At 32.7% G+C, this 22,155-nt stretch overlaps 1 protein-coding gene across 2 annotated transcripts; it reads left to right on the plus strand.

Annotated features, from left to right (window-relative positions):
• Positions 1 to 2,851: 2,851 nt before the first annotated feature.
• Positions 2,852 to 15,744, plus strand: LOC139522959 (uncharacterized). Of its 2 annotated transcripts, none has more exons than XM_071316637.1 (2): positions 2,852 to 3,192; positions 13,166 to 15,744. In XM_071316637.1, exon 2 carries the CDS (start codon positions 13,353 to 13,355, stop codon positions 14,805 to 14,807), a length of 1,455 nt encoding a protein of 484 aa, XP_071172738.1. In that variant the 5' UTR covers positions 2,852 to 3,192; positions 13,166 to 13,352; the 3' UTR covers positions 14,808 to 15,744. The 2 variants fall into 2 exon arrangements, with proteins under 2 accessions (XP_071172738.1, XP_071172739.1); XM_071316638.1 differs by lacking the exon at positions 2,852 to 3,192 and adding an exon at positions 12,589 to 12,746.
• The last annotated feature ends 6,411 nt before the right edge of the window (positions 15,745 to 22,155 follow it).

A 22,155-nucleotide genomic window follows, 5' to 3' on the forward strand; every position in this document is an offset into this window, starting at 1 on the left:
GTAGGGGTGATCCGGCTCAGATCACCCCTGTTAGAACAAAGGAGCTGGGATGTAAATAAATGTCTACATTTTACTACAAAAAAAAACCAATATAACATTTGAAAATTGAGTAATGTTAGCGTATAAATTCAAATTAGCACGTTAAAAAATAGTCTTTTGTACAAATTACATCAATTACAATAATGCAGGTAATTTGGAAGTTTCAATTTTTTAATAGTTTATCATTTAAACAATATTTTATAGTAGGTATTACATTTAAGTCAAAGGAGGGGCGAACTGCAATTAAGTAGACCAATGAATGTTAAATTAAAGACCAGTCTAGACGAGTTTTAAATGGAACTGCAGAAACGTTACTTATTGACCCCGATTATTATACGACATTACGTACTATTTTGACCCTTTTCAGTACATCTTAATGTTTTATCTATATTTGTACTTTGACATTCCAACCATTTCTAGTCTAAAAACAATTTAAAATTACGATAGTATTTTTCTGACTCCCTTCAGCGTATAAGATTGTGCAATGTATATAAAAAACGAGTACTAATGTCATTATGTTATGCACCAATATATAATTAGCAATTGAATTTCAACATTAATCTCAGATACGACAAACCGCTGCGTCAGTTGCACAATTTAAATTCGGATACAATTTATAAACTAGATACCCTAAGGAACATTTATTTTAAGTTTGAAGGTATTTAGCCCAGTAGTTTCAGAGGAGAAGGTTTTTTAAATAGTTTACGACGACAGACGACGGACGATGACGGACGCCAAATGATGGCATAAGCTCACATGGGGCCCTTTGTGCCCCGGTGAGCTAAAAACAAGATGTGGTATGATTGCCAATGAGACAACTCTTCACAAAGGACCAAATTACACAGAAATTGACGACTATAGGTCACCATATGGCCTTCAACAATGAGCAAACCCCATATAATTTGAAGTTAATTGACCAAAGCCTACGAAACTTTATAAACGTGCGTCCGAAGCCACTTTCTAGATTTATCTTCATCAGGAACAATCGAAGTCGAATATTTTAATGCCAAGAATGTATATAAACCGAAAAGGTTGAGGAACTATATATGATAAAAATAAAACTGAATATGATAACCAAAATTAGGTTTTTGCCCAAAACTTACGAACAACTAATTGAAATTTTCAAAATATTTGATCAATGCTTTCCCAAACTACAATGTGAAAATTAAGTAAATCGATCCTAGCAAGCTCGAGTTATTTTGCTACACAAAAAATAAGAAAGTCTTTGTGTGTTAATTTCGTTAGTGTTTGGTGCCGTTTCTGGTACGGGAAAAATCACATATTTCATCTTTTCGATGTCTGTATGTATGTATTACAGTTAATTGTTCTATAATAGCAACAATGTTATTTCCTTCAGATTTTTATGATTTGGTAATTCTTTCATATTATTAGATAGGGAGTAGAACAATATCAATGCCATTGGAATTTACAATGGCCTGCATGACCTCATGGTCCTCATGGAACTTTACCAATGTCGTTATTCTAAATAAATCTTTGTGATCTATTATTAGTGCACGCGATCTTTGCTTGTTTCTCTATCAGATCATTGACATTAGATTTGAGTTATTCAAGTGCAAAAAAGAAGAAAAAACAAGATATTGAATAGAAATCTCACACTTGTCGTTAGCGAGACGAGATTGTTTTAATATCTGTATGTAGGAGTGGACAGGGAGTATTGTTCTCCAATCCGTTCCTCCTTTCTAAGCTCGAAAAATATATATCACTATATGTATCAAAAACAGTTAAAATCTAAAACTATTTCTAAGACTTTTTCGTGGTATATATTAAATGAGTCAAGCGTCAGAACGTCGTTTTCTACAAAATTCGACGCATTGTTTCCATGAATTTCTTTTGAAAGGAAAAAAAATCATCGTAGTTGGCCGTTCGTCCGTTAATGTCTCCAATTAAGGCTACGAATTTGTTATTTTGTGAGAAATTACATACTCGCCCCCCTTTGCAAGTGCGACACGTGAATGTCAAATAATTGCGCCGTGAAAACAAGAAATAAAGTGTAGCGGGACACGGGAAATTACCCCCCAAAAAAAGGAAAATTGCTTACTTACATAGTCATAGTGTAAGCGGGATACGGGAATCTGACAAAACAGTAAGCGGTATCCGGCATCAGAACCCCCAAAAAGACCCCATCTATGCATGCAGACATTTATGTATTCGCCTAAATTAATCAAAACCTTTAAAACATGCATAAATCACCTAAAATTATGCGCATACTGTTTGATAACCACTGTGTTATTAACCTGATGTAAAATGCTTTCTATATAAAATATCGACAAAATGATTAATGGGGCATGTACAATTGCTGCTGTTGTTGTTTCACAATCATTTATCTTTACACTGTTATTGTTTATCAATACATATATTTTCGATAACTGTAAATAGCACACGTACACACACATAGTCCTATAACACAGTGGCGGATCCAGAAATTTTCATTAGTGGGGCCCACTGACTGACCTAAGAGGCGGCCCGCTCCAGTCACGCTTCAGTGATTCCCTATATGAGCAACCAATTTTTTTCCCAAAAAAACATATGACCTCGGGGGCATTATTTACTATTTCTATTTATTCCGATATTTTTTTACTATCAATCTGAATGTGCCACCCGATTCAAAAAAATAAAAAATGAAAATATCAGTATAAAAACGTTAAAAATTGAATAAGAATGCGAAGTCATATGTTATAGGACTAACACACACAGACATAAATATGTATATACATGTACCGCATTATTAACACCAAAGATGGAAAAGTACCAACATACAACAACCTTGTTTACATAGAAAGTCGGTCAAGTGTGAAATGTTAAACCCTAAGGTAAATGTCCTGTCTAGTGGTAGTATCTACAGATCATGACGACCCACAGTGTATGTTTAGTGACGTAACTCAAATAGTGTGCTTTTATATCGGTTGTTATACATTTGTATCATCTTCAATATCATTTGGCATTACTGTCGCCTAGGACACTGGACTGACAACTGTCTGTGGAAGGATATTATGCGCAAGATTCAACTGCACTGAACTGGTTAAAAATAGGTCAAGGAAGATATTTATAGTTAATTTATTTCTATTGACATTACACAGTATATCTATATCGTTCAACACGTTCTTTTGGCTTAGATTTTCATGATTTTAAACGGTAAGTCATATGTTTTAATGCACAACGTGGTTAAAAGTTCTAAAGTGCAATTTAAAATTAGATAAATCGATTATAAATGAAATATAGAATTTATATACAAAATGAAAGTGGGATTGGTAAACATGTAAACCATAACGCATCTTTATGTAGTAGTAGAAGAGACTTTAGATGCAAAATATACTTACATTTTATTAAAATTGTGTTTTCGGATGTATTATTCCAATGAAATGCTGAATATTTTTTTCTTTTTTTGATGGGGATGACACGCTTTTTCCAATGTGGGTATAGAGGATAAAAATATGGGGGTATGGATGTAGAGAATAAAAATGTTGGGTATGGATGTAGAGGATAAAAATGTTAGGGTATATGGATGTAGGTAATAAAAGGAGTATACCATAGAACCCCTTCTCCATTCATTCATTCATTCATTCTTTCTTTTTCTTTTATTAGATTATCTTATAATTCAAATATTGTTAATTTTTCTTTGCCTTTTTTATATTAAGATACATGTAGATGGAACTAGGTCAAATAAAGTAATACAAGGTCAAAAAATTGCCACGACATTATCAAGCAATCTGCATAATTTAAATCCGCTGACAGAAAAGTTAACAGACTGTAAAAAACTAAAAATGAATACATTTTGTACATGGTATGACATGATGTACATGCTATATCTGTACTCCTATGCGTCATTAAGCACAATATTACCTGAAATACAAGATTCCTTTTCCACTTTAATAGATAAATGACAACTTAAAAAGCATACATTTACACAAGGAAAATATTATTTTTTTATGTATCAAAACAAGTATGAACGGCTGTTTAAAGTGGCAACCGAATTTTGTGAAAATGTCAAGGTCTTTCTGTACTTGTGTTCAGTCATCTTGTTGGAAATTGTGCTGACAGATATGATTTTTTTTTTTATTGTTTCCAGTTTTGAAGATCTTTTAGAGGCACCCATTTGATATTCTTGGGGATGAGTAGAAGAAATTTTACATATGCACATTTGTTTCCTGCATTTTGTGTTGCAGCATGATCAATTTTACCAGATAAAGTTTCACCCCCCCCCCCCTTTTGCCCCCATCCATCATTCCATTACAGAAGATGAAATGGCCGCCTTCTTATGCAGTCTTTTAAGTATTTATTCATTGTTAAGTCGAAATGAATACTTGTGCAACCTAAAACAAAAGTCAAACAATTCATATAAAAGAGTGTTTAAGACGTTTAACGTCAATTATAGCTCAACTTGTTTACAGAACGGGGATGCAAATTAAAGAAAAAAAGTTGGATATAAAGTATTCGTTCATTTGATTAGAAAATATGAATTGTTCATGTGACATAAACATGATAAAGAAATATACTGGACGACATTAAATTATATTAAAAAAAATCAGAAGTTTGATGCATGTAATTATTATAGATTATAAGCTAAGATATAAATTCAAGCTAAGATATAAATTCATATTTAAATCATAAACAATCTCTTTTCATTTAAAAAAAAAAACATTTTATTTTTACCAAAAATGTCTTGAAGAGAGAAAAAGCAAGAAAGATGTTTTGATTTCTAGACAGTACGCAACAGACACTATCACAAAAGTTAAATCTTTTTTATTTTAATTTTTGAATTTCTCGAAGGAAAACTCTGTTGTATGTTTACTCTATCACTAATAATGATTAATTTCAGCAAGTACTTCATTTTAAAAATCTAAAAAAAGCAAAAATAAGTTGAAAAAAACATCGAACTATGACAAAAAGCAAGAGGAGGTATTTATAAGGAGGCAATAAAAACACTAACAATAAATTAGCATTGATACTCATACATGTACATAAAAACATGTTAAAAGCACCATTAACTAGGAATGTTGCGTCATCATTCGCCATCTGTTTGTTAATATAATATGAATGTTGATTGTTCAAACACTGAGACTTTTAAATAATGGATATCGTTTTTGTACCACGTTTAATTAGGCAATTGAAATCTGTTCGTCTGTTTGTCATGCTTTCGAATGTGTATTTAAAATATATTAATTATTCTACAGATGGTTTTGAAAGTCAATATTCATAATGCATAATTTCAACGAAGTACGATTTAAGTCTTCAATTTATTTGCTATTTGTTCATTTTTGTATCTTAAAAAAAATAAACAAATGAAGGAGTCAAAATTTTTAAAAACTGCAAACTTAATGTAAATTATCTTTTTAGAAACCACATAACAATTAAAAACAGTTAACACGTACGCGGATGTATCCAAATCTTTGTTATATACACAATTGTTAAATCTCACCACAAGTACATGTACTTAACCAACATATAACACTACTTATAAATAATACTTTTACAACAATCAAGTGACTTTCCAATGAGATTAGACTAAGCTCAAGTCTGATCATTACATAAAGCTAAGAATAATCCACTTGATAAGAAGAACTAAAGATCTGTGATTATTTTGTCTAGCAATAAGTATAGATAAGATATATTTTATTTCAAATAGTTGACCCATGAAATACAGGCATAATCAGTACATTGATTTTTTTTATCACACAATTGCAATAGACAAAATAGAAATAGTATAAGAAGGAGTTGTCTCAACAGTTAACTGTATGTTTTTAACACATATGCACTAAAATAAACAATCAACATATGGTTTGTTTTCAAAATCAGTTAAACTTATACTTAAAGATAAACTTCTACTTAAACAGGTCGAGAACTCTAGATTTTCTGACGTCAGAATATATTTGCATAGTAATTTCCAAAACACAAGGCCAATATGGCCTTGAAAAACTGACCAATCGACTCAATGAACTACAATGCATTGTGGGCTACTACGAGTAAACTACTACTTAAAACACGTGGAATTAGTGGGAAAACAGTCAACTAATATATTTTCTGGGACTCTAATTACCAATGTTTTTATTCTGCAAATATATTTAATGTAAAATATATAACGTAATCTTCAATTTGCATGCTCAAATTAAAAAAAATATTGTTTACTGGCTTCACGATTCGACTTTTTTTTTTGCCTTGCAATAGTAGTTGAACCGGTTTTGTGCATTGTTATGAATTGAACCTGCATTAAATTCACGACATGAAACAGTGAAATATCCAATGAAGTGACCACTGTCAAATAAGAAAATCATTTGAGCTCTTTTAAACCGGTATAATGTCATTCCAAAATCATTTCTGCCTAGAAAAACACGAATACTATCATTGAAACTCTTCTTTCTGTACTGAATGTGTAAATTTTTTTTATCAGGACCTGAACTAAAAGTAAGAACATCATAATATTCAGTATGCTAAAAATAAGTGTTATGAAAGCGACAGGGGCGGATCCAGTCATTTTAAAAAGGGGGGGGGTCCTAACACTGGACAAAAGGGGAGTGGGTTCCAACTACATGTCCCCATCCAAATGCACTGATCGCCCAAAAAAAGGGGGTCCATTCCCCGGAACCCCCGCCCCCCTGGATCCGCCACTGAGCGGGTACGGTATATAGCTCAATACATTTTTTTTTATAGTTTCATCCATCGATAATATCCGTTTGTTGCTAATTTTATCACAAAATATACCTCAGAGATTTTTTTATCGTTCGGCTGCTGTCCTGTTGACATATACTAGTATAAAATATCTCCAATATTAAAAGTCTCTGGATCATAGTGGGTGCCATATTACCTATTTTTTTTCTTTCTAAAACGTACTTTGTATATATCAATAAGAAGATGAGACATCTTTTCAACAAAGACATAATTTAGTAAAGTAAGCAGTCAAAGGTTCAATGCTGAAAAGTAAGCTATAAATGACCCAAACATTACTTGTGTAAAAAAATAAAAAAACAAAAAAACCAAAAAAAAAACCGCCCAATTAAATATATAAAAGGAGAAGAAATCTATTCCATAACAAAAAATATATTGTATAGGAGCCTGTATTTCAGTGGTTGTCGTTTGTTTATTTGTTACATATTTGTTTTTCGTTAATTTTTTTTATAATTAATTGTTTTACATTGTCATATCGGGGTCTTGTATAGCTGACTATGCGGTATGGGCTTTGCTCATTGTTGAAGGCCGCACAGTGATCTATAAATGTTAATTTCTGTGTCATTTTGGTCTCTTGTGGACAGCTGTCTCATTGGCAATCATACCACATCTTCTTTTTTTATTATAGATCAAACGCTGCAATTTTCACAAAACATATCAAATTTTCCACCTTGTCGCACATACATATGGATAACATCATTACAGCTTATTTCCTAATGCATGTAGAGCAAAACTTTGGTTAGCTTGCTTGCTTTGATTGTATATTGTGCAAAATATAAAATATACAAGTTAAACTATGCCTATATATATATTATTTAAAGATGTCAATCTTATTTTCAAAGCTTGTATAAACAACTTTACAAACAAAGCAAGCAAGTCAACCAAAGTTTTACTTTGCAGGTATAAGAAATCAGCTGTAATGATTTTATTCAGTTTGGCAAATGTCAGAGCCCGTTAGAAAACGAACAAAATGAAACTACAGTTGCTGACTTCACTACCTTCAATACAAAGGGAACAGTTTGGAAGTCCAATATATTGAAGTGTGACAAAAATAAATACTAAGTCTTATAGATTTTGTTTACACTGTCATGTATGTAAATATTTCTTCGCCTTTTTACGAACACAAAAATTCAAGGATCACACATTTGCCTTTAATTATCTATACGAAAATTGATGTACTCGTGAATATCAGCACCGACTGTTATCGACGGCTTACTTTACACTTGTAAGTTTGTCTCGTGGGTAATTGTGTTTTTCGTTGTTGTTTCGTTGCTGTGTGGTGGACAAATACATGAAATATCTGTGCCATCATCAAACATGTTAATGGCTATATATCGGGTAATTCAAACCCTTTTTTCTTCGCATAGAAACAACTCTTCGTTAATCTGAGCATGGAAGTAATACCTTATATCACGAATTATAAATGAGGATACACAAAATGAAAAACTAAGCGAAATTGTGAATCCCGCATTGCACGAAAAAATGTGTTGTATTTCAGTAAATAACACGCGTTCTTGGTTGATTGTAAACACGTAGTAGTCCATCATGCATTGTGACTCATTTAGTGGATTGGTCAAAAACCTAGGTAAGAATAAATTGCGTCACATGTAAATAAACAATTACATGTGCGAGAACATAAGTATGCTAATTTATGCATTTCCATATAAGGTAGTGGTCCCGACCTGTTAAAGATAAGTAGAATCTGATTCAAATAAAAATAAACAACGTTCAAAGAACGACATGTTTAGGGGACGACAGTCACAGTATATATTCTGGGTGGCAGGGGAAGTGGAAGGCAGGATGCTTTTTTTCAGATTGATCATATATTATTGGTATGCTAAAGACATGCTTATAAAGTTTCATATCCAATTCAATGCATGAGTAAGACCGGAACAAATACAGATACAATTCCAATTATGATCAATAAGATCACATCTGACACCAATTGATAAATCGATGGGTTAGTAACTGGTAAAATCAGCAAAAGTCTACCTTTTACTAATCCATCGATTCATCATGTGGCGTTAGATATGACTGATCATGTTTAAACAGCAAAATGCGGAAGTTTAAGGTGGTACCTAACATTACAGGGAGATAACTCTGAAAAATCAGCTAAACGTTTTAATTACGTTGTGTTGATAAGGGAATATTAAGCTTCTCAATGATCAAAATTAGTGTTTGTCAAACTGATCAGGATGCCTGACTAGTCTTAATTGTTTATACGTATTGACTTGATAAATATCATTATTGTGTTTACATTTAGTAAACATTTCATTTGTTGAATGTTGTTTCTTTGATTCTTCCATTAAATAATGTAGGCAACAAACTAAACTTCGTGGAGTATTTGGCAAAAAACTTCCCCCAAAAAAACGAATGTTCTAAAGAGCATGGTTTGGCATCCTACACAATCAAATAATATGTATATTTTTCATATTTATTTAATCTACGATACCTCATTTTTGTCGAGCCCTCGACTTTAGTCGAAAAAGCGAGACTAAGCGATCCTACATTCCGTCGTTGTCGGCGTCGTCGTCGTCGTCGTCGTCGGCGGCGGCGTCCACAAATATTCACTCTGTGGTTAAAGTTTTTGAAATTTTAATAACTTTCTTAAACTATACTGAATTTCTACCAAACTTAGGCAGAAGCTTGTTTATGATCATAAGAAAGTATCCAGAAGTAAATATTGTAAAAATAAAATTCAATTTTTTCCGTATTTTACTTATAAATGGACTTAGTTTTTCTGCGAGGAAACATTACATTCACTCTGTGGTTAAAGTTTTTAAAATTTTAATAACTTTCATAAACTATCCTTGATTTGTACCAAACTTGGACAGAAGCTTGTTTATGATCATAAGATATTATTCAGAAGTAAATTTTGTAAAAAAAAAATTCACTTTTTCCGTATTTTACTTATAAATGGACTTAGCTTTTCTTCCAGTTAACATTACATACAGTCTGCAGTTAAAGTTTATAAAACATTTATAAGATTCATAAACTATCCTGGATTTTTTACCAAACTTGGAAGCTTCTTTCAATCAAAAGACAGTACCGAGAGGGACATTTTATTGATGTTTTCCCTCATTTCTGTTGAGTCTGCGATTAACAGCAAAAGTAGGCGAGACACTGGGTTCCGCAGAACCCTTACAAATCTTTTTGTCTTTTGGTGTAGTTTTTTTCTACATAAGTTAAATTTTTGAATTAGGAAGATAAATAGGACATATCTTTACGATTTAAATACAAAATCGTTCTCTAAACACCACCAACATCAGACTCGTATATGAATAAAATTGAGAAAGGAAATGGGAATGTGTCAAAGCGACAATAACCCGACCATAGAACAGACAACAGCCGAATGCCATCAATGGGTCTTCAATGTAGCGAGAAACTCCCGCACCCGGAGGCGTCCTTCAGCTGACCCCTTTAAAATATATATACTAGTTCAGTGACAAGAACGGCATACTAAACTCCGAATTATACACAAGAAACTAAAATTGAAAATCACACAAGACTAACGAAGGCCAGAGGCTCCTGACTTGGAACAGGCGCAAAATTGCGGCGGGATTAAACATGTTTATGAAATAAATAGATGAAAAAACAGATATATAAACCTCAACCAAGATTAACAGCCGCGAACATCAATTTGTCCTAAAAGCTTTCTACGGACAAACATGTGGTGGGTTTAACCATTGTTTTCGTGCGCAAAAAAAACTCTAATGTCTATCTTTTTAAAAAGAAGATGTGGTACGAGTGCCAATGAGACAACTCTGCATCTATAGCTTTATGTATAGAACCTGGTTTATATAAATAAATTTAGATTTTTTTTATAAAATGAGTCCTTTTATCAGAGAAAGTTATGCTTAAATTGAATTTTGATTTTTTGAATGTGACTTTGTTCTATATTGTCTTATTTTCCTGCATTCATTTGACAATAGCATGATTTTTTTTTTCACTTTTTGTTATGTTAAAGTTTTCATATGCAAGACATTAAGACGTCGCCATATTTAGCTTTAATTATTACACATTACTGAACTTTAGAAATATATAGAACATAAATATTAAAGTTAAACAGAAAATGATGTATATTAATCAAATTTTCACTCGCCGGCGTTTGAAGCTGAGTTGTACGACCAAATGTAACGTATCTTTATATTTATTTTATTTACATTTTTATACCCCCGCTTTAAAAAAGGGGGGGTATACTGTTTTACCTCTGTCTGTCAGTCCGTCCGTCCATCAGTCCGTCCGTCAGTCAGTCCGTCCCACAAAACTTTCGTCACATTTTTCTCAGGAACTACACATCCACCCTTTCTGTAATTTGGTATCAACATTTATATATGTCAGCCATACCGTGTGATGCGTTTTCAGATTCATCACTTGACAACTTCCTGTTTACCGAACACTTGTATGATTTTACACATGATAGCCAAATTGAAAATTTTCGTCACATTTTTCTCAGGAACTACAATACAAGGATTTCTGAAATTTGGTTTCAGGATTTATATAAGTCAGCTTTACCGTGTGATGCGTTTTCAGATTCATCACTCGACAACTTCCTGTTTACCGAACACTTGTATCATTTTACACATGATAGCCAAGTTGAAAATTTTCGTCACATTTTTCTCAGGAACTACAATACAAGGATTTCTGAAATTTGGTTTCAGATTTATATAAGTCAGCTTTACTATGTGATGCGTTTTCAGATTCATCACTCGACAACTTCCTGTTTACCGAACACTTGCATATTTTTACGTCCGTCCATCAGTCCGTCCTTCAGTCAGTCCGTCCCACAAAACTTTCGTCACATTTTTCTCAGGAACTACACATCCACCCTTTCTGTTATTTGGTATCAACATTTATATATGTCAGCCATACCGTGTGATGCGTTTTCAGATTCATCACTTGACAACTTCCTGTTTACCGAACACTTGTATGATTTTACACATGATAGCCAAATTGAAAATTTTCGTCACATTTTTCTCAGGAACTACAATACAAGGATTTCTGAAATTTGGTTTCAGGATTTATATAAGTCAGCTTCACCGTGTGATGCGTTTTCAGATTCATCACTCGACAACTTCCTGTTTACCGAACACTTGTATGATTTTACACATGATAGCCAAGTTGAAAATTTTCGTCACATTTTTCTCAGGAACTACAATACAAGGATTTCTGAAATTTGGTTTCAGGATTTATATAAGTCAGCTTTACTGTGTGATGCGTTTTCAGTTCATCACTCGACAACTTCCTGTTTACCGAACACTTGCATATTTTTTACACTATTAATATTATCCACTTGCGGCGGGGGTATCATCAGTGAGCAGTAGCTCGCAGTTTCACTTGTTATGCAATACCTCTCTCCTAAATTTTGGCCTTACTTGTCTTACAAGAGTTTGCCCGTGTTAAGTTTGATTCAGGATGAAACAGGTTTATATTTGTCTGATATTGTTTTCCGTCTCTATTTTCTCGCAGTGTAATAGTGTGTATATTATGTTATTATTAATTTCATAATTTACCATCTACGAGTCTCTGATTTTTTTTCCTTTTTAGAGAACTTGTTTAGAACAACATATATATAGTTACATCATTCTGTAATATGAAAAAATAGCCGTATATAAAACATTAAAACGATTGCCAAAGGTCGGTGGCTCGCTCTGGTCAGTCCACCAATATCTATAGACCGCCATGATATTGCAAACGGTGCAGAAAGTGGCGTTTAATTTTAAAATAAATTAAACAAGATGTTAGAACTCTGCTGTTTGGTGCGTTTCAATTTTGCTATAACAATAAATTGCAAAAAAAACATGAACCTTTTCTGAGTGCGTTCTCTCAGTTATGATTAACTTTTCGATATGAAACAAAATGTATTTTTTAATCTTAAGTTTTTTCGAGTTCTTTTCGTTAGCCATTTTCTTAATATTTGTTTTCCTTTTTTTTTAATGCGGTCATTCTTGTCATGAGGGCCATGCATTGTACCCGACATGTCTGCAGCTTGAGACGTGCAACTATAAATGTAAAATTGTTGAAACGCAAGTACAAATGTTAACCTTTATAATACTGCAAACAGTAAAATAATCAAAATATTGAAATCCGAGGCAAATTCAGGAAAGTCCCTTATCAAATGACAAAATCAAAAGTTAAACACAACAAACAAATGGACAACAACTGCATGCCACATTCCTGACTTGGTACAAGCATTTTCTGAAGTAGACAATGGTGGATAAACCTAGTTTTATAGCTAGTTTAACCTCTCACTTGTATGCCAGTCGCATCAAATTCTATTTTATTGACAACGATGTGTGAAGAAAACAAACAGACATAAAAGGTAAAAAAAAAGTCAACAATAGGGGTACAACACACAGCATTGTGTTAAAATCTTAATCATAATAAAAAGCAAACAATTTCTAATATCTGCATACATGTACATGGTATTTACTTTTTGTTTCAGGTTTTATAACGGGGGACTATATAGTTACAGCAAAGTGTGAATTTGAAACACGACGACAAGCAACGACACTCGGACGCTCCATTAGTTTGTAAAACTCCAATATAGCTAAACAAATTATAGTACTGTAAGTTAATTCTTCCGTTCTTGAATTACTAAAATAAGCCTGTCGGAATAACAAAACCAAAAGATGTCAAAAAGATCGAAATTCGTTGTTACAAAGAGCGTAGAAGCTGATGTTGAAATAACGCCTCAAGTATATCAACGCGAGAACAAGATATCTATGGTTATCAATAGTGCGAAAAATCAAGTGCTAAAGCTCAGAAAATCAGTTAGTGACTTAAAAGATCAAAATCTCAACGTCGTTAAACAAGTAAGAGATTTTAGAAGAAAATTAGATGAACACTTAAATCATTTACAAGAACAGCTCTTGAATGAAATAAGATATGAATACAATTTGTGCACGAATGAAATGTTAGAGCAAGAAACAGAAATACAGTCACAAACAGACAGAATTCAACGACTAGCTAAAGACCAGTCCAAATTGAAATCAGAAAATACAGCAGAATTGGTAACTGCAACAGATACACTTGAAAAGACGATTTCTTCACAAAACGATAAAGTATTATTTATGCAGAAAAATAATGTTCGAATTGAATATAATCCAACTCTGAAATCGATATTAGAAAACGCCCAAGACTTCGGTAGGTTCCTGGTTACCAAAGAACCAGTATGGAACAACAACCTTGCACGGAAACCTTCTTACAAGGCGAAAGCTGATTTCGACGCTATTCGGTTGGAATTTGAAAAGAAAATAGAAATTCCTATTCCTAATAAGGGGTACAGTTATATAATGGATTGTGTACTCCTAAAAAGCAAAGATATGGTGTTTGCAGACAGGATAAATAAACGTTTGGTTATCCATAAAAGTTCAGGGGCATTTAGTCATGAAATAAGACTCCCCAAACCGCCACATTACATTACAGCAGTGGACAATGAAAAGTTAGCTATTTCGTATGGGAAACCATTTAGTAATATTGACATTATAAATACAGTTACCCGTGAGACCGAGTCTACTATAACAGGGTGTGTTACCGACTGGAGTATGGGAGTATCCTACAGTAATGGCAAACTTTATATCGTGGACGACGGGTCTGCTATTCAAGAAGTAACACTTGATGGAAAAATAACAAGCAGCATTCCGCTTAATGTAAATGTTACATCAAATCGCAAAGAAGACGTCGCGAAAAAAGGCAACACACCTAGCGTTCATCATTTAACCGCCCACCAAAATAAGATATACTACGCGTCCACTTTAAATGACACGCTGTATTGCTATGACAATACCGGAAAAGAGCTATGGTCATTCAGTGATAGCGAGATTATAGGTGAATGCACCTCGCCTCCGCTAGCAGTAGATAATAATGGGAATGTGATTTTAGTGAATTACGAGAGTGATTATAAGATAATGATAATATCTGCCGATGGCAAGAAAATCAAATATTTGCCACTGGGTAAAGATGATTTTATGCCAAATGGGATATCGTTTGATGAAACTAAACAAATGCTTTTAATATGTGATCATCGTTCACATGCAAAACTTTTCAATGTGAGACGAAGTACTTTTGAGGAAAAAGAATCATAATGTGGGGTATGAATTTCGAATCACTTAATATGGAATACTTCAACAAGTGAGAGAAACGATTAGTCAACTCAAAATCGTCAACTATAAACGTACAGCAATAAGAAACGTACAGCTAAAATTAAGGTTAATTTAAGAAAGAAAGATAATAATCATTAGCAATAGAACAAATGAATAGACGATATGGTCCTTAAAATATAACTGTTGAGCAACACGAATCTTGCATTTGCTTTTATGAATGATGCATAATAATAACTAAAAGGAATGTAGGAATCTTTTTGCATGCCAAATTAAATCAATCGGCCTAATAGCCACTCTTTGTCAGTATGATTGATACACTTTATAGGGCTTGATTCGACAATAGTAATGTAAATTAAACTAATAATTATTGACAGTGACATGCCAGGAAATACTGTGATAAATATATTTTTTATGCAATGAAATATGGTGTTTTCCCCAAAGTGGTAGAGATAATTTGTTTATAATATTTTGGTATGGATGTAAGACACATCTAAGGTCATCACGAAAGGGTAAACATTACAACAACGTATTAGGTAAGGTCAGGTCAAGATAAAGTGTTCGACAAACGTCTGAACAGGTCAATTACATTGTCGGTTAATCTAATCACATTTAAAGGTCAATGACCTTGTCGGGTCTTTAAACTCTACAGGTTGGTTTTGCATATATCTTTATTCTCACAAACCAAATTACAAAGGTATAGAGGTTTTTGATTTAAATCATATTTTTTCATATAAGGTATTTACAGGTAACGAGATATACGTCTTTTGATTGTGGCCTCGTGACTGCTGGTAAAAGGTTTTTTTTAAGCATTTTTTTGTTAGTCATGAAATGACAACATCAGCGAGACACATTGATTTATTGATTTCATTTATTGATTTGATCATGTGGAGTAAATATTAAAGTTATACATGTTTAAAAAGATCTATGAAAATATTTGGGGAATAAAATTGAGAATGGAAATGGGGAATGTGTCAAAGAGACAACAACCCGCCCAAATAGAAAACAACAGCAGAGGGTCACCAACAGGTCTTCAATGTAGCGAGAAATTCCCGCATCCGGAGGCGTCCTTCAGCTATATATATATTATTTACGCTGTATTATTTGTAGTAGACATGTAATTTGGAGAATATTCATAATACACTAACTTACTCTACAACCCAAGTCAATACAGATCATCCATCATCTACAAACCATGATAGTAAAAGCATAAAAGCTGGATCCAATAACGACACTAGAGTAAGCTTTCCTTAAATGAACGAAGTGCTTCGTAGTATGAAAATGGAGTCAGTTTTTTGTACGCATGTTAAGAGGTAAAGTCCAGCTATTGTTTAATTAAATACTATGCCCAATTCATATATTTATTTATTCGAAATGCCTACCCATACTACATATATTTTATAAGAAAATCATCCCCCATTTATATATTTCACAGCTTTCAGACATACAGCTGACATCTTAATAAATTAGAAAGATGTTTTAAACGACATGAATCATTTATGTTATTTTCATTAAAAAAAACCACAGGTATATACATATAGTTTTAAAAGACAACTTGATAGGAGATGACCATTTATGACCGAATGACATATATTTTACTCATATGATATATTATCGTCTTGAAATAGCAATCCATTGATATTATGGACTTTAGAATAAGCGACCTTTGTGTCGAAAGATATATTAAGAATTATTTATCCATATGAATTTGTCAAAATTAACGGCCCGAGCCTAAATTTATAAAAATGAATATGAAATTGGCGCGACATTATATATCAAGGTAAACATGTAAAGGTAAATCCACGGGTGTCATTCGGTTTATCGAGAGAAATGATCGTGAAAGAATATCTAACGGCGGTCAAGTATTGAGAGACGATCGTGAAAGTTTTGGTAACGGATCGTGAAAGACATTTAATGTACATTCTAGTTCAGAATCTTTGAAAAAAATCGCTTAATTTTCAAAAAGCGGAACAAATCCGAACAAAAAAATATGTCTGTCAAAATGGTTTAACTTCCTGAACATAACTGTGAAAGAAGATAAAGAAAATATGAAGTACTTTTTGAAAAAACACAAAAGGCGCAATGCGTGTCTATGAAATTAATTACAAATAAAACGCTTTTTGTACCTATAATGGTCATATTTCAGAATATCATGATATATTTGAAATTTAATCTTTGGTGTATCTGATAGTACAGTAAAATTAAAGTATGTTCTTCCATTAAAAGCGTTAATTTGTTTATGAAAACCTTGAATTTGTTGAATTTCCATCAAACTTGATCGTGAAAGATCAGGCAACGTATTATTTCGATCGTGAAAGAAAATGCGTGACCAGACTTAATACTAGTAATCAGAAATCAGTATTTCTTTTACCATTTGATAAATCTGCAAGTGGTTGAAGCCTGTAACTATTTTGATAAGGATGAACATTAAAGCTATTATCTTTTTTTCTATTCAACACTTTACCTCGAAAGTTAAAAAAAAACCAAAACTAATAACGTGTCTTAATAAGTGTGAAAGATTCAGCTCTGTGAATCGGTCTAGTGCACTTCAGGCAGACCGACACTAGTTAGCCAATAATATGGATATGCAACGTTTAAACCAAAATGTTATCCATCAAACAAAAAATCATAGCAAAAACAGCACATTTCATGTGTAATTTTGGATTGAACGATAACCAACATTTTGTGCAACAGAACTTTTATAAACAACGCAGATAAGGATTGATTTAACTATAAAGTACATACTATAGAATACCAAAGCGCAAATGCTGTAATGTCTTGTTTGCTTTACTTATGATAGTATATTTGTTGAACGTCTATAATATCAAGGGTTTTACTAGAAGTGTCAAATGCGCTCAAGATTGTCAATATTTCATAAAAAAGGTCAAGGTCAAATGAACCATGCCATACAGATCTCTACAAATATCCCGTACGCCAAATAAATGTGCTTTTCAACTTTCTACTTGTTTGGCTGAACAAATATTTTTATATTGAAGGTGTTGACCTATCTAGCCTTTCTCAATACCAATAACAAATATCAATTATCATATAATGGAAGAATAATTTGAACGTCTTCGTAGCATCAGATCTTTCACGATCCTTTTCACGATCTTCAAAAATGCGGTACGTGATCTTTCACGATCCAAAAAAATCAATTTTGTGTAAATAGTTCTTTATTTACCAAGTTTCAGATTATATTTACACAAAATAACTATTAGAACCGTTTAATTAATTTAAATACAATACCCTTATTCTGATAAACGTAGTTTATCTAGTCGAATTTGTGAAAAAATCGTGTTTGTTTACATTTTTTATGTCATTGAAATGTCGAGAAGCAATATGCCTTTTGTCGTTTTGTAATAACTATGTACTTTTGAAACTGGATATTCTGACATACTGATCATAATGTTGAACCATTTTGACAGACAGTTTTATTTTGTCGTAAATGTGTCTGTGTAATTAATTAAATTAGAATATTTACTAACGTTTCATATGTCATATATGGAACATAAAAGCAATGCCTTGCTGTCATACATGGACACATAACAGAGCTATCTTAACATAACACATGTACTAAAATGTGTTTTTGCATTCATTAGATATGTACACACTGACAAATAAAGCAATATAACTGATTGTTTATGGTCGACATTCAAGGTCAACCATGATATCAATACAAAATAATATGTGACCAGCCACGACATATCCAGGCTTATGGAGGTAGAACGTCATTGTGAGAAAATCACCGTTAACTATATGTGACTAGCCATTTCCAGGCTTAGGAGGGTACATTGTCTAAAACTAGATTTTTGTATATTTATCTAGAATATTCCGAAACAAAACTCTCTGTCATGTTATTATGACATATTTGTTGTAATAGCAATGAAACGAGTCGAGACTGTTCTATGGCGACTTTTATTTATTGAAGCCACTAATTTATAAAACACAAAATTATTATATTTATCGGCTTTTAGTGATGTTCAATGGCGTATTTGAATAAAATTTCAAAGACTTAAATTTACTACAATGCAAACAATTCTTAACTCTATTTTAGAACATGTAATTTAAACTTGTTGAAATGAAGTTAGTTTGAAATTTGTCAAAGTAAGCTTTAAGAATTCCTTTTTTTTATTTAGATTTATTATGCATGTCTCTAAACATAGTATGCGACGCGTAACAGTTTATAAGTAGGTGTTCTCATATATTAATTTGATACGGTGCATTTATTATGGATATATTTCAGACTTCATTTATGAAAGAAAATCTTTGTAGCAGAGCATTATTTGTTTGTTTGTAGCTCTATTTTAGAACATTTAATTTAAACTTGTTGAAATGAAGTTAGTTTAAAATTTATCAAAGTAAGCTTTAAAAATTCCTTTTTTTAATTTAGATGTATTATGCATGTATAGTAAGCGACGCGTAACAGTTTATAAGTAGGTGTTCTCTTATATGCATTTGATACGGTGCATTTATTATGGATATATTTCAGACTTCATTTATGAAAGGAAATCTATAAAGCAGAAATTTGATTTTTTTTGTATCAATTTAAAATGTAGATTCAAATATTTTTCACTTCAAACGATAAAGTAAAACTTCTTAAAAGCTTGTATATGATGTATAGTTTGTCGTCCGCAAAAAAGAAGCCAACGAAAGTGTTTATCTCTTCTTCACAAATACGTATTTCATTGAATCTCGATATTTATCATGTTTATAATTTTTCTAAAAATGACGTTCTACCTCCATAAGCCTGCAAATGCCATGGCGGGTCACTTATCAGGAACAAGAACAAATCAAATTCCGGGAGCATTATTATAGCTACATTGTAGTTTCAAAAATTTGACTTCCAGTGTGAATAAGTTGTGTTTGAATCATTTCTAAATGCAGGGGATTTATAAACAACATAACCGTATAAAAAATAGGTTTTACAATACTGTTTATAACAAGAAATTTACAAGTATAGGTAAATTTCCAAACCAAATCCTTTATGTTATAAACGAATTTAGTAAAACAAAAGATGTAATTTATAGTATCTTGAACGTCACTAGAAGCACGGATATAGCCAACGAGTTCAGGAATATGAACACCGAAACCGAAAAGGAAAGTTTCATTACAGTCCTAAAAAAGGAAATCGAACGATAGGGAACGAAAAATCGTCTCATTTTCTTATCCGTGCCAAAAAAATCCGAGATTTCAAAACCTAAACATGAAATGTTCCTTTGAATATCATATTTGAATTGGAGTGTGATCATGTCAAAGTGAGCAGTTGCGGAAACATGGAAGTAAACATATATAGATATACGAAGACGTGGTATGAGTGCCAATAAATGAGACAACTTTCCGTCATACCTATTTATTATTTGTTTATTATTTGCTGACATCAACTTTATTTGAACGTTGCTATATGGTTGCCTCATTGGCAATTATACCACATCTTATATTTATACTATTTAAATATATTAACGACCATTATGATAAAAAGATAATTTAGCAAAAACAAAACAAAAGCAAACATTACATAACAACAGAAAACAAAAAGACTGCTTTTATTTTATACTTGTCGATGCCACCCTCTTTCTCAGGTCTAGTAGGATAAATTAAAACACTTTACAACTCGTACAAAAGTACAATAAAAACATGCACTCAGCAATGTAGAATTTGTTCCTCTTCTCCAACTGGAAACGGGTGGGATTGTCCAACTTAATTGTTCTATAAATTAGATCAGAGAAAATGTTTGTAGAGTAGCCACGTCGAGTATACACATTTGTATTGAAACGCACAATCCCAAGATGTTTGATTAACAACCCGAATGATATTGTTTTCTAGTTCTGTTCTATAAGAGACCATGGCCCATATAAATGAATCTAACTGTTGTACGGTGGTCGCCGTCGATTCGTGTCTGTCATATCTATTTGGTGTAAATCGTTTTGTTATAAATTACTATAGGCAGTTTCACATTTTCCATTTCGGGGCCTTTTACAACAAACTGTACGATGTATTTTTTTTTTCTCATTGTTAAAGGCCGAACGATGGGCTGTACGAGCTTGCTGCTACTTTATTTCAACACTTGCGGATAGTTGTTCCATAACGCATCTACGCATATTATCAACAGGTCAATTAGAAATTATTTTTTTTTTCTACTTTAAATAAAATACGTTTCTAGCTCACTTGGCTATAATAGGCCAAATCAGCTTTTTCATCAACTGGTGTACGTCATCGTCGTCGTCTTCGCCCGTCGTTTTAAAAATGTGTCCGATAACCAAATAATATGGCCGCCATGGCTACAAATAGAATATAGGGGTAGAATGCAAGTTTTGTCTATTATTTTAAAAAAAATGTCATAAATAGACAAAATATGAGCGGACTGTTGTTTTGAATGATGAGCTCTTCTAATTGTCCATACACGTCAAAATTGTCAGATGACTTATACATTGTAGAAGTTTTTTTTTTTTCATTTTCTGCCGATTATTTGGAAATATTATAATAGATACAGAGAATCATTTAAAAGCAAAAATGATAAAAAGTCTAATTATGCTGATATACGTAGTGGGCTTTCACTGTTTATAGGAATTTTTGTTTGCCCTTTTTTGTGTTTTGAGCAAAAACAAATGAAGAAAGTGAGACACTATCAGCAATTCAAGATTTACAAAACAGAGATTTTGACGTCTACAATGTTGGAGAGAATCCAGTGGCAAATCCAGAAATTTTCTTAAATGGGGATTACTGACTGCCTAAGAGGGGACCCGCTCTGGTCATGCTTCAGTGATTCCCTATATAATCTACAATTAATTTGTTTTGAGAAAAAGGGGGGGTCCCTGGGACCCCTCTACATCCGCCTCTTGCATCCTTGCTGAATATGCACCTTGACCAAGGTTAGCGACACATACTCTTTATAGTCTCTAGTTCATCACTGCTGCTATTTTTTTCAATTTAATGCACACCAATCAAGTCAAAATGTACCGATCTTCAGCCGTTCATCAAGGTTCAACTGGTGTCTAACCGTTCATACAGCTTGATGAATATATCATATTGATTGATATCGATTTTGGTCGAGCCTGCGACTTTTGTCGCAGAAAGCTCGACATAGGGATAGTGATCCGTTGGCTACGGTGGCGTTATTTAACTTCTTAAAAGCTTTATATTTTAGAAGGTTGAAGACCTGGATGCTTCACACTTTGTATATACCTGTAGATGCCTCATATAACGAAGTTTCTGTCAGTCACATGTCCAATGTCCTTGACCTCATTTTCATGGTTCCGTGATAAATTGACTTGAAAGTTAATATTTTTTGTAATATTAAATTCTCTCTTATTATAAGTAATGAGATAACTATATT

Source organism: Mytilus edulis, chromosome 5, assembly GCF_963676685.1.
Source record: "Mytilus edulis chromosome 5, xbMytEdul2.2, whole genome shotgun sequence".
Classification (NCBI taxonomy): domain Eukaryota; kingdom Metazoa; phylum Mollusca; class Bivalvia; order Mytilida; family Mytilidae; genus Mytilus; species Mytilus edulis.

Coding starts and splice junctions, on each gene's coding strand:
- LOC139522959 (XM_071316637.1), top strand. CDS start 13,353: ATGTCAAAAAGATCGAAATTCGTTGTTACAAAGAGCGTAGAAGCTGAT.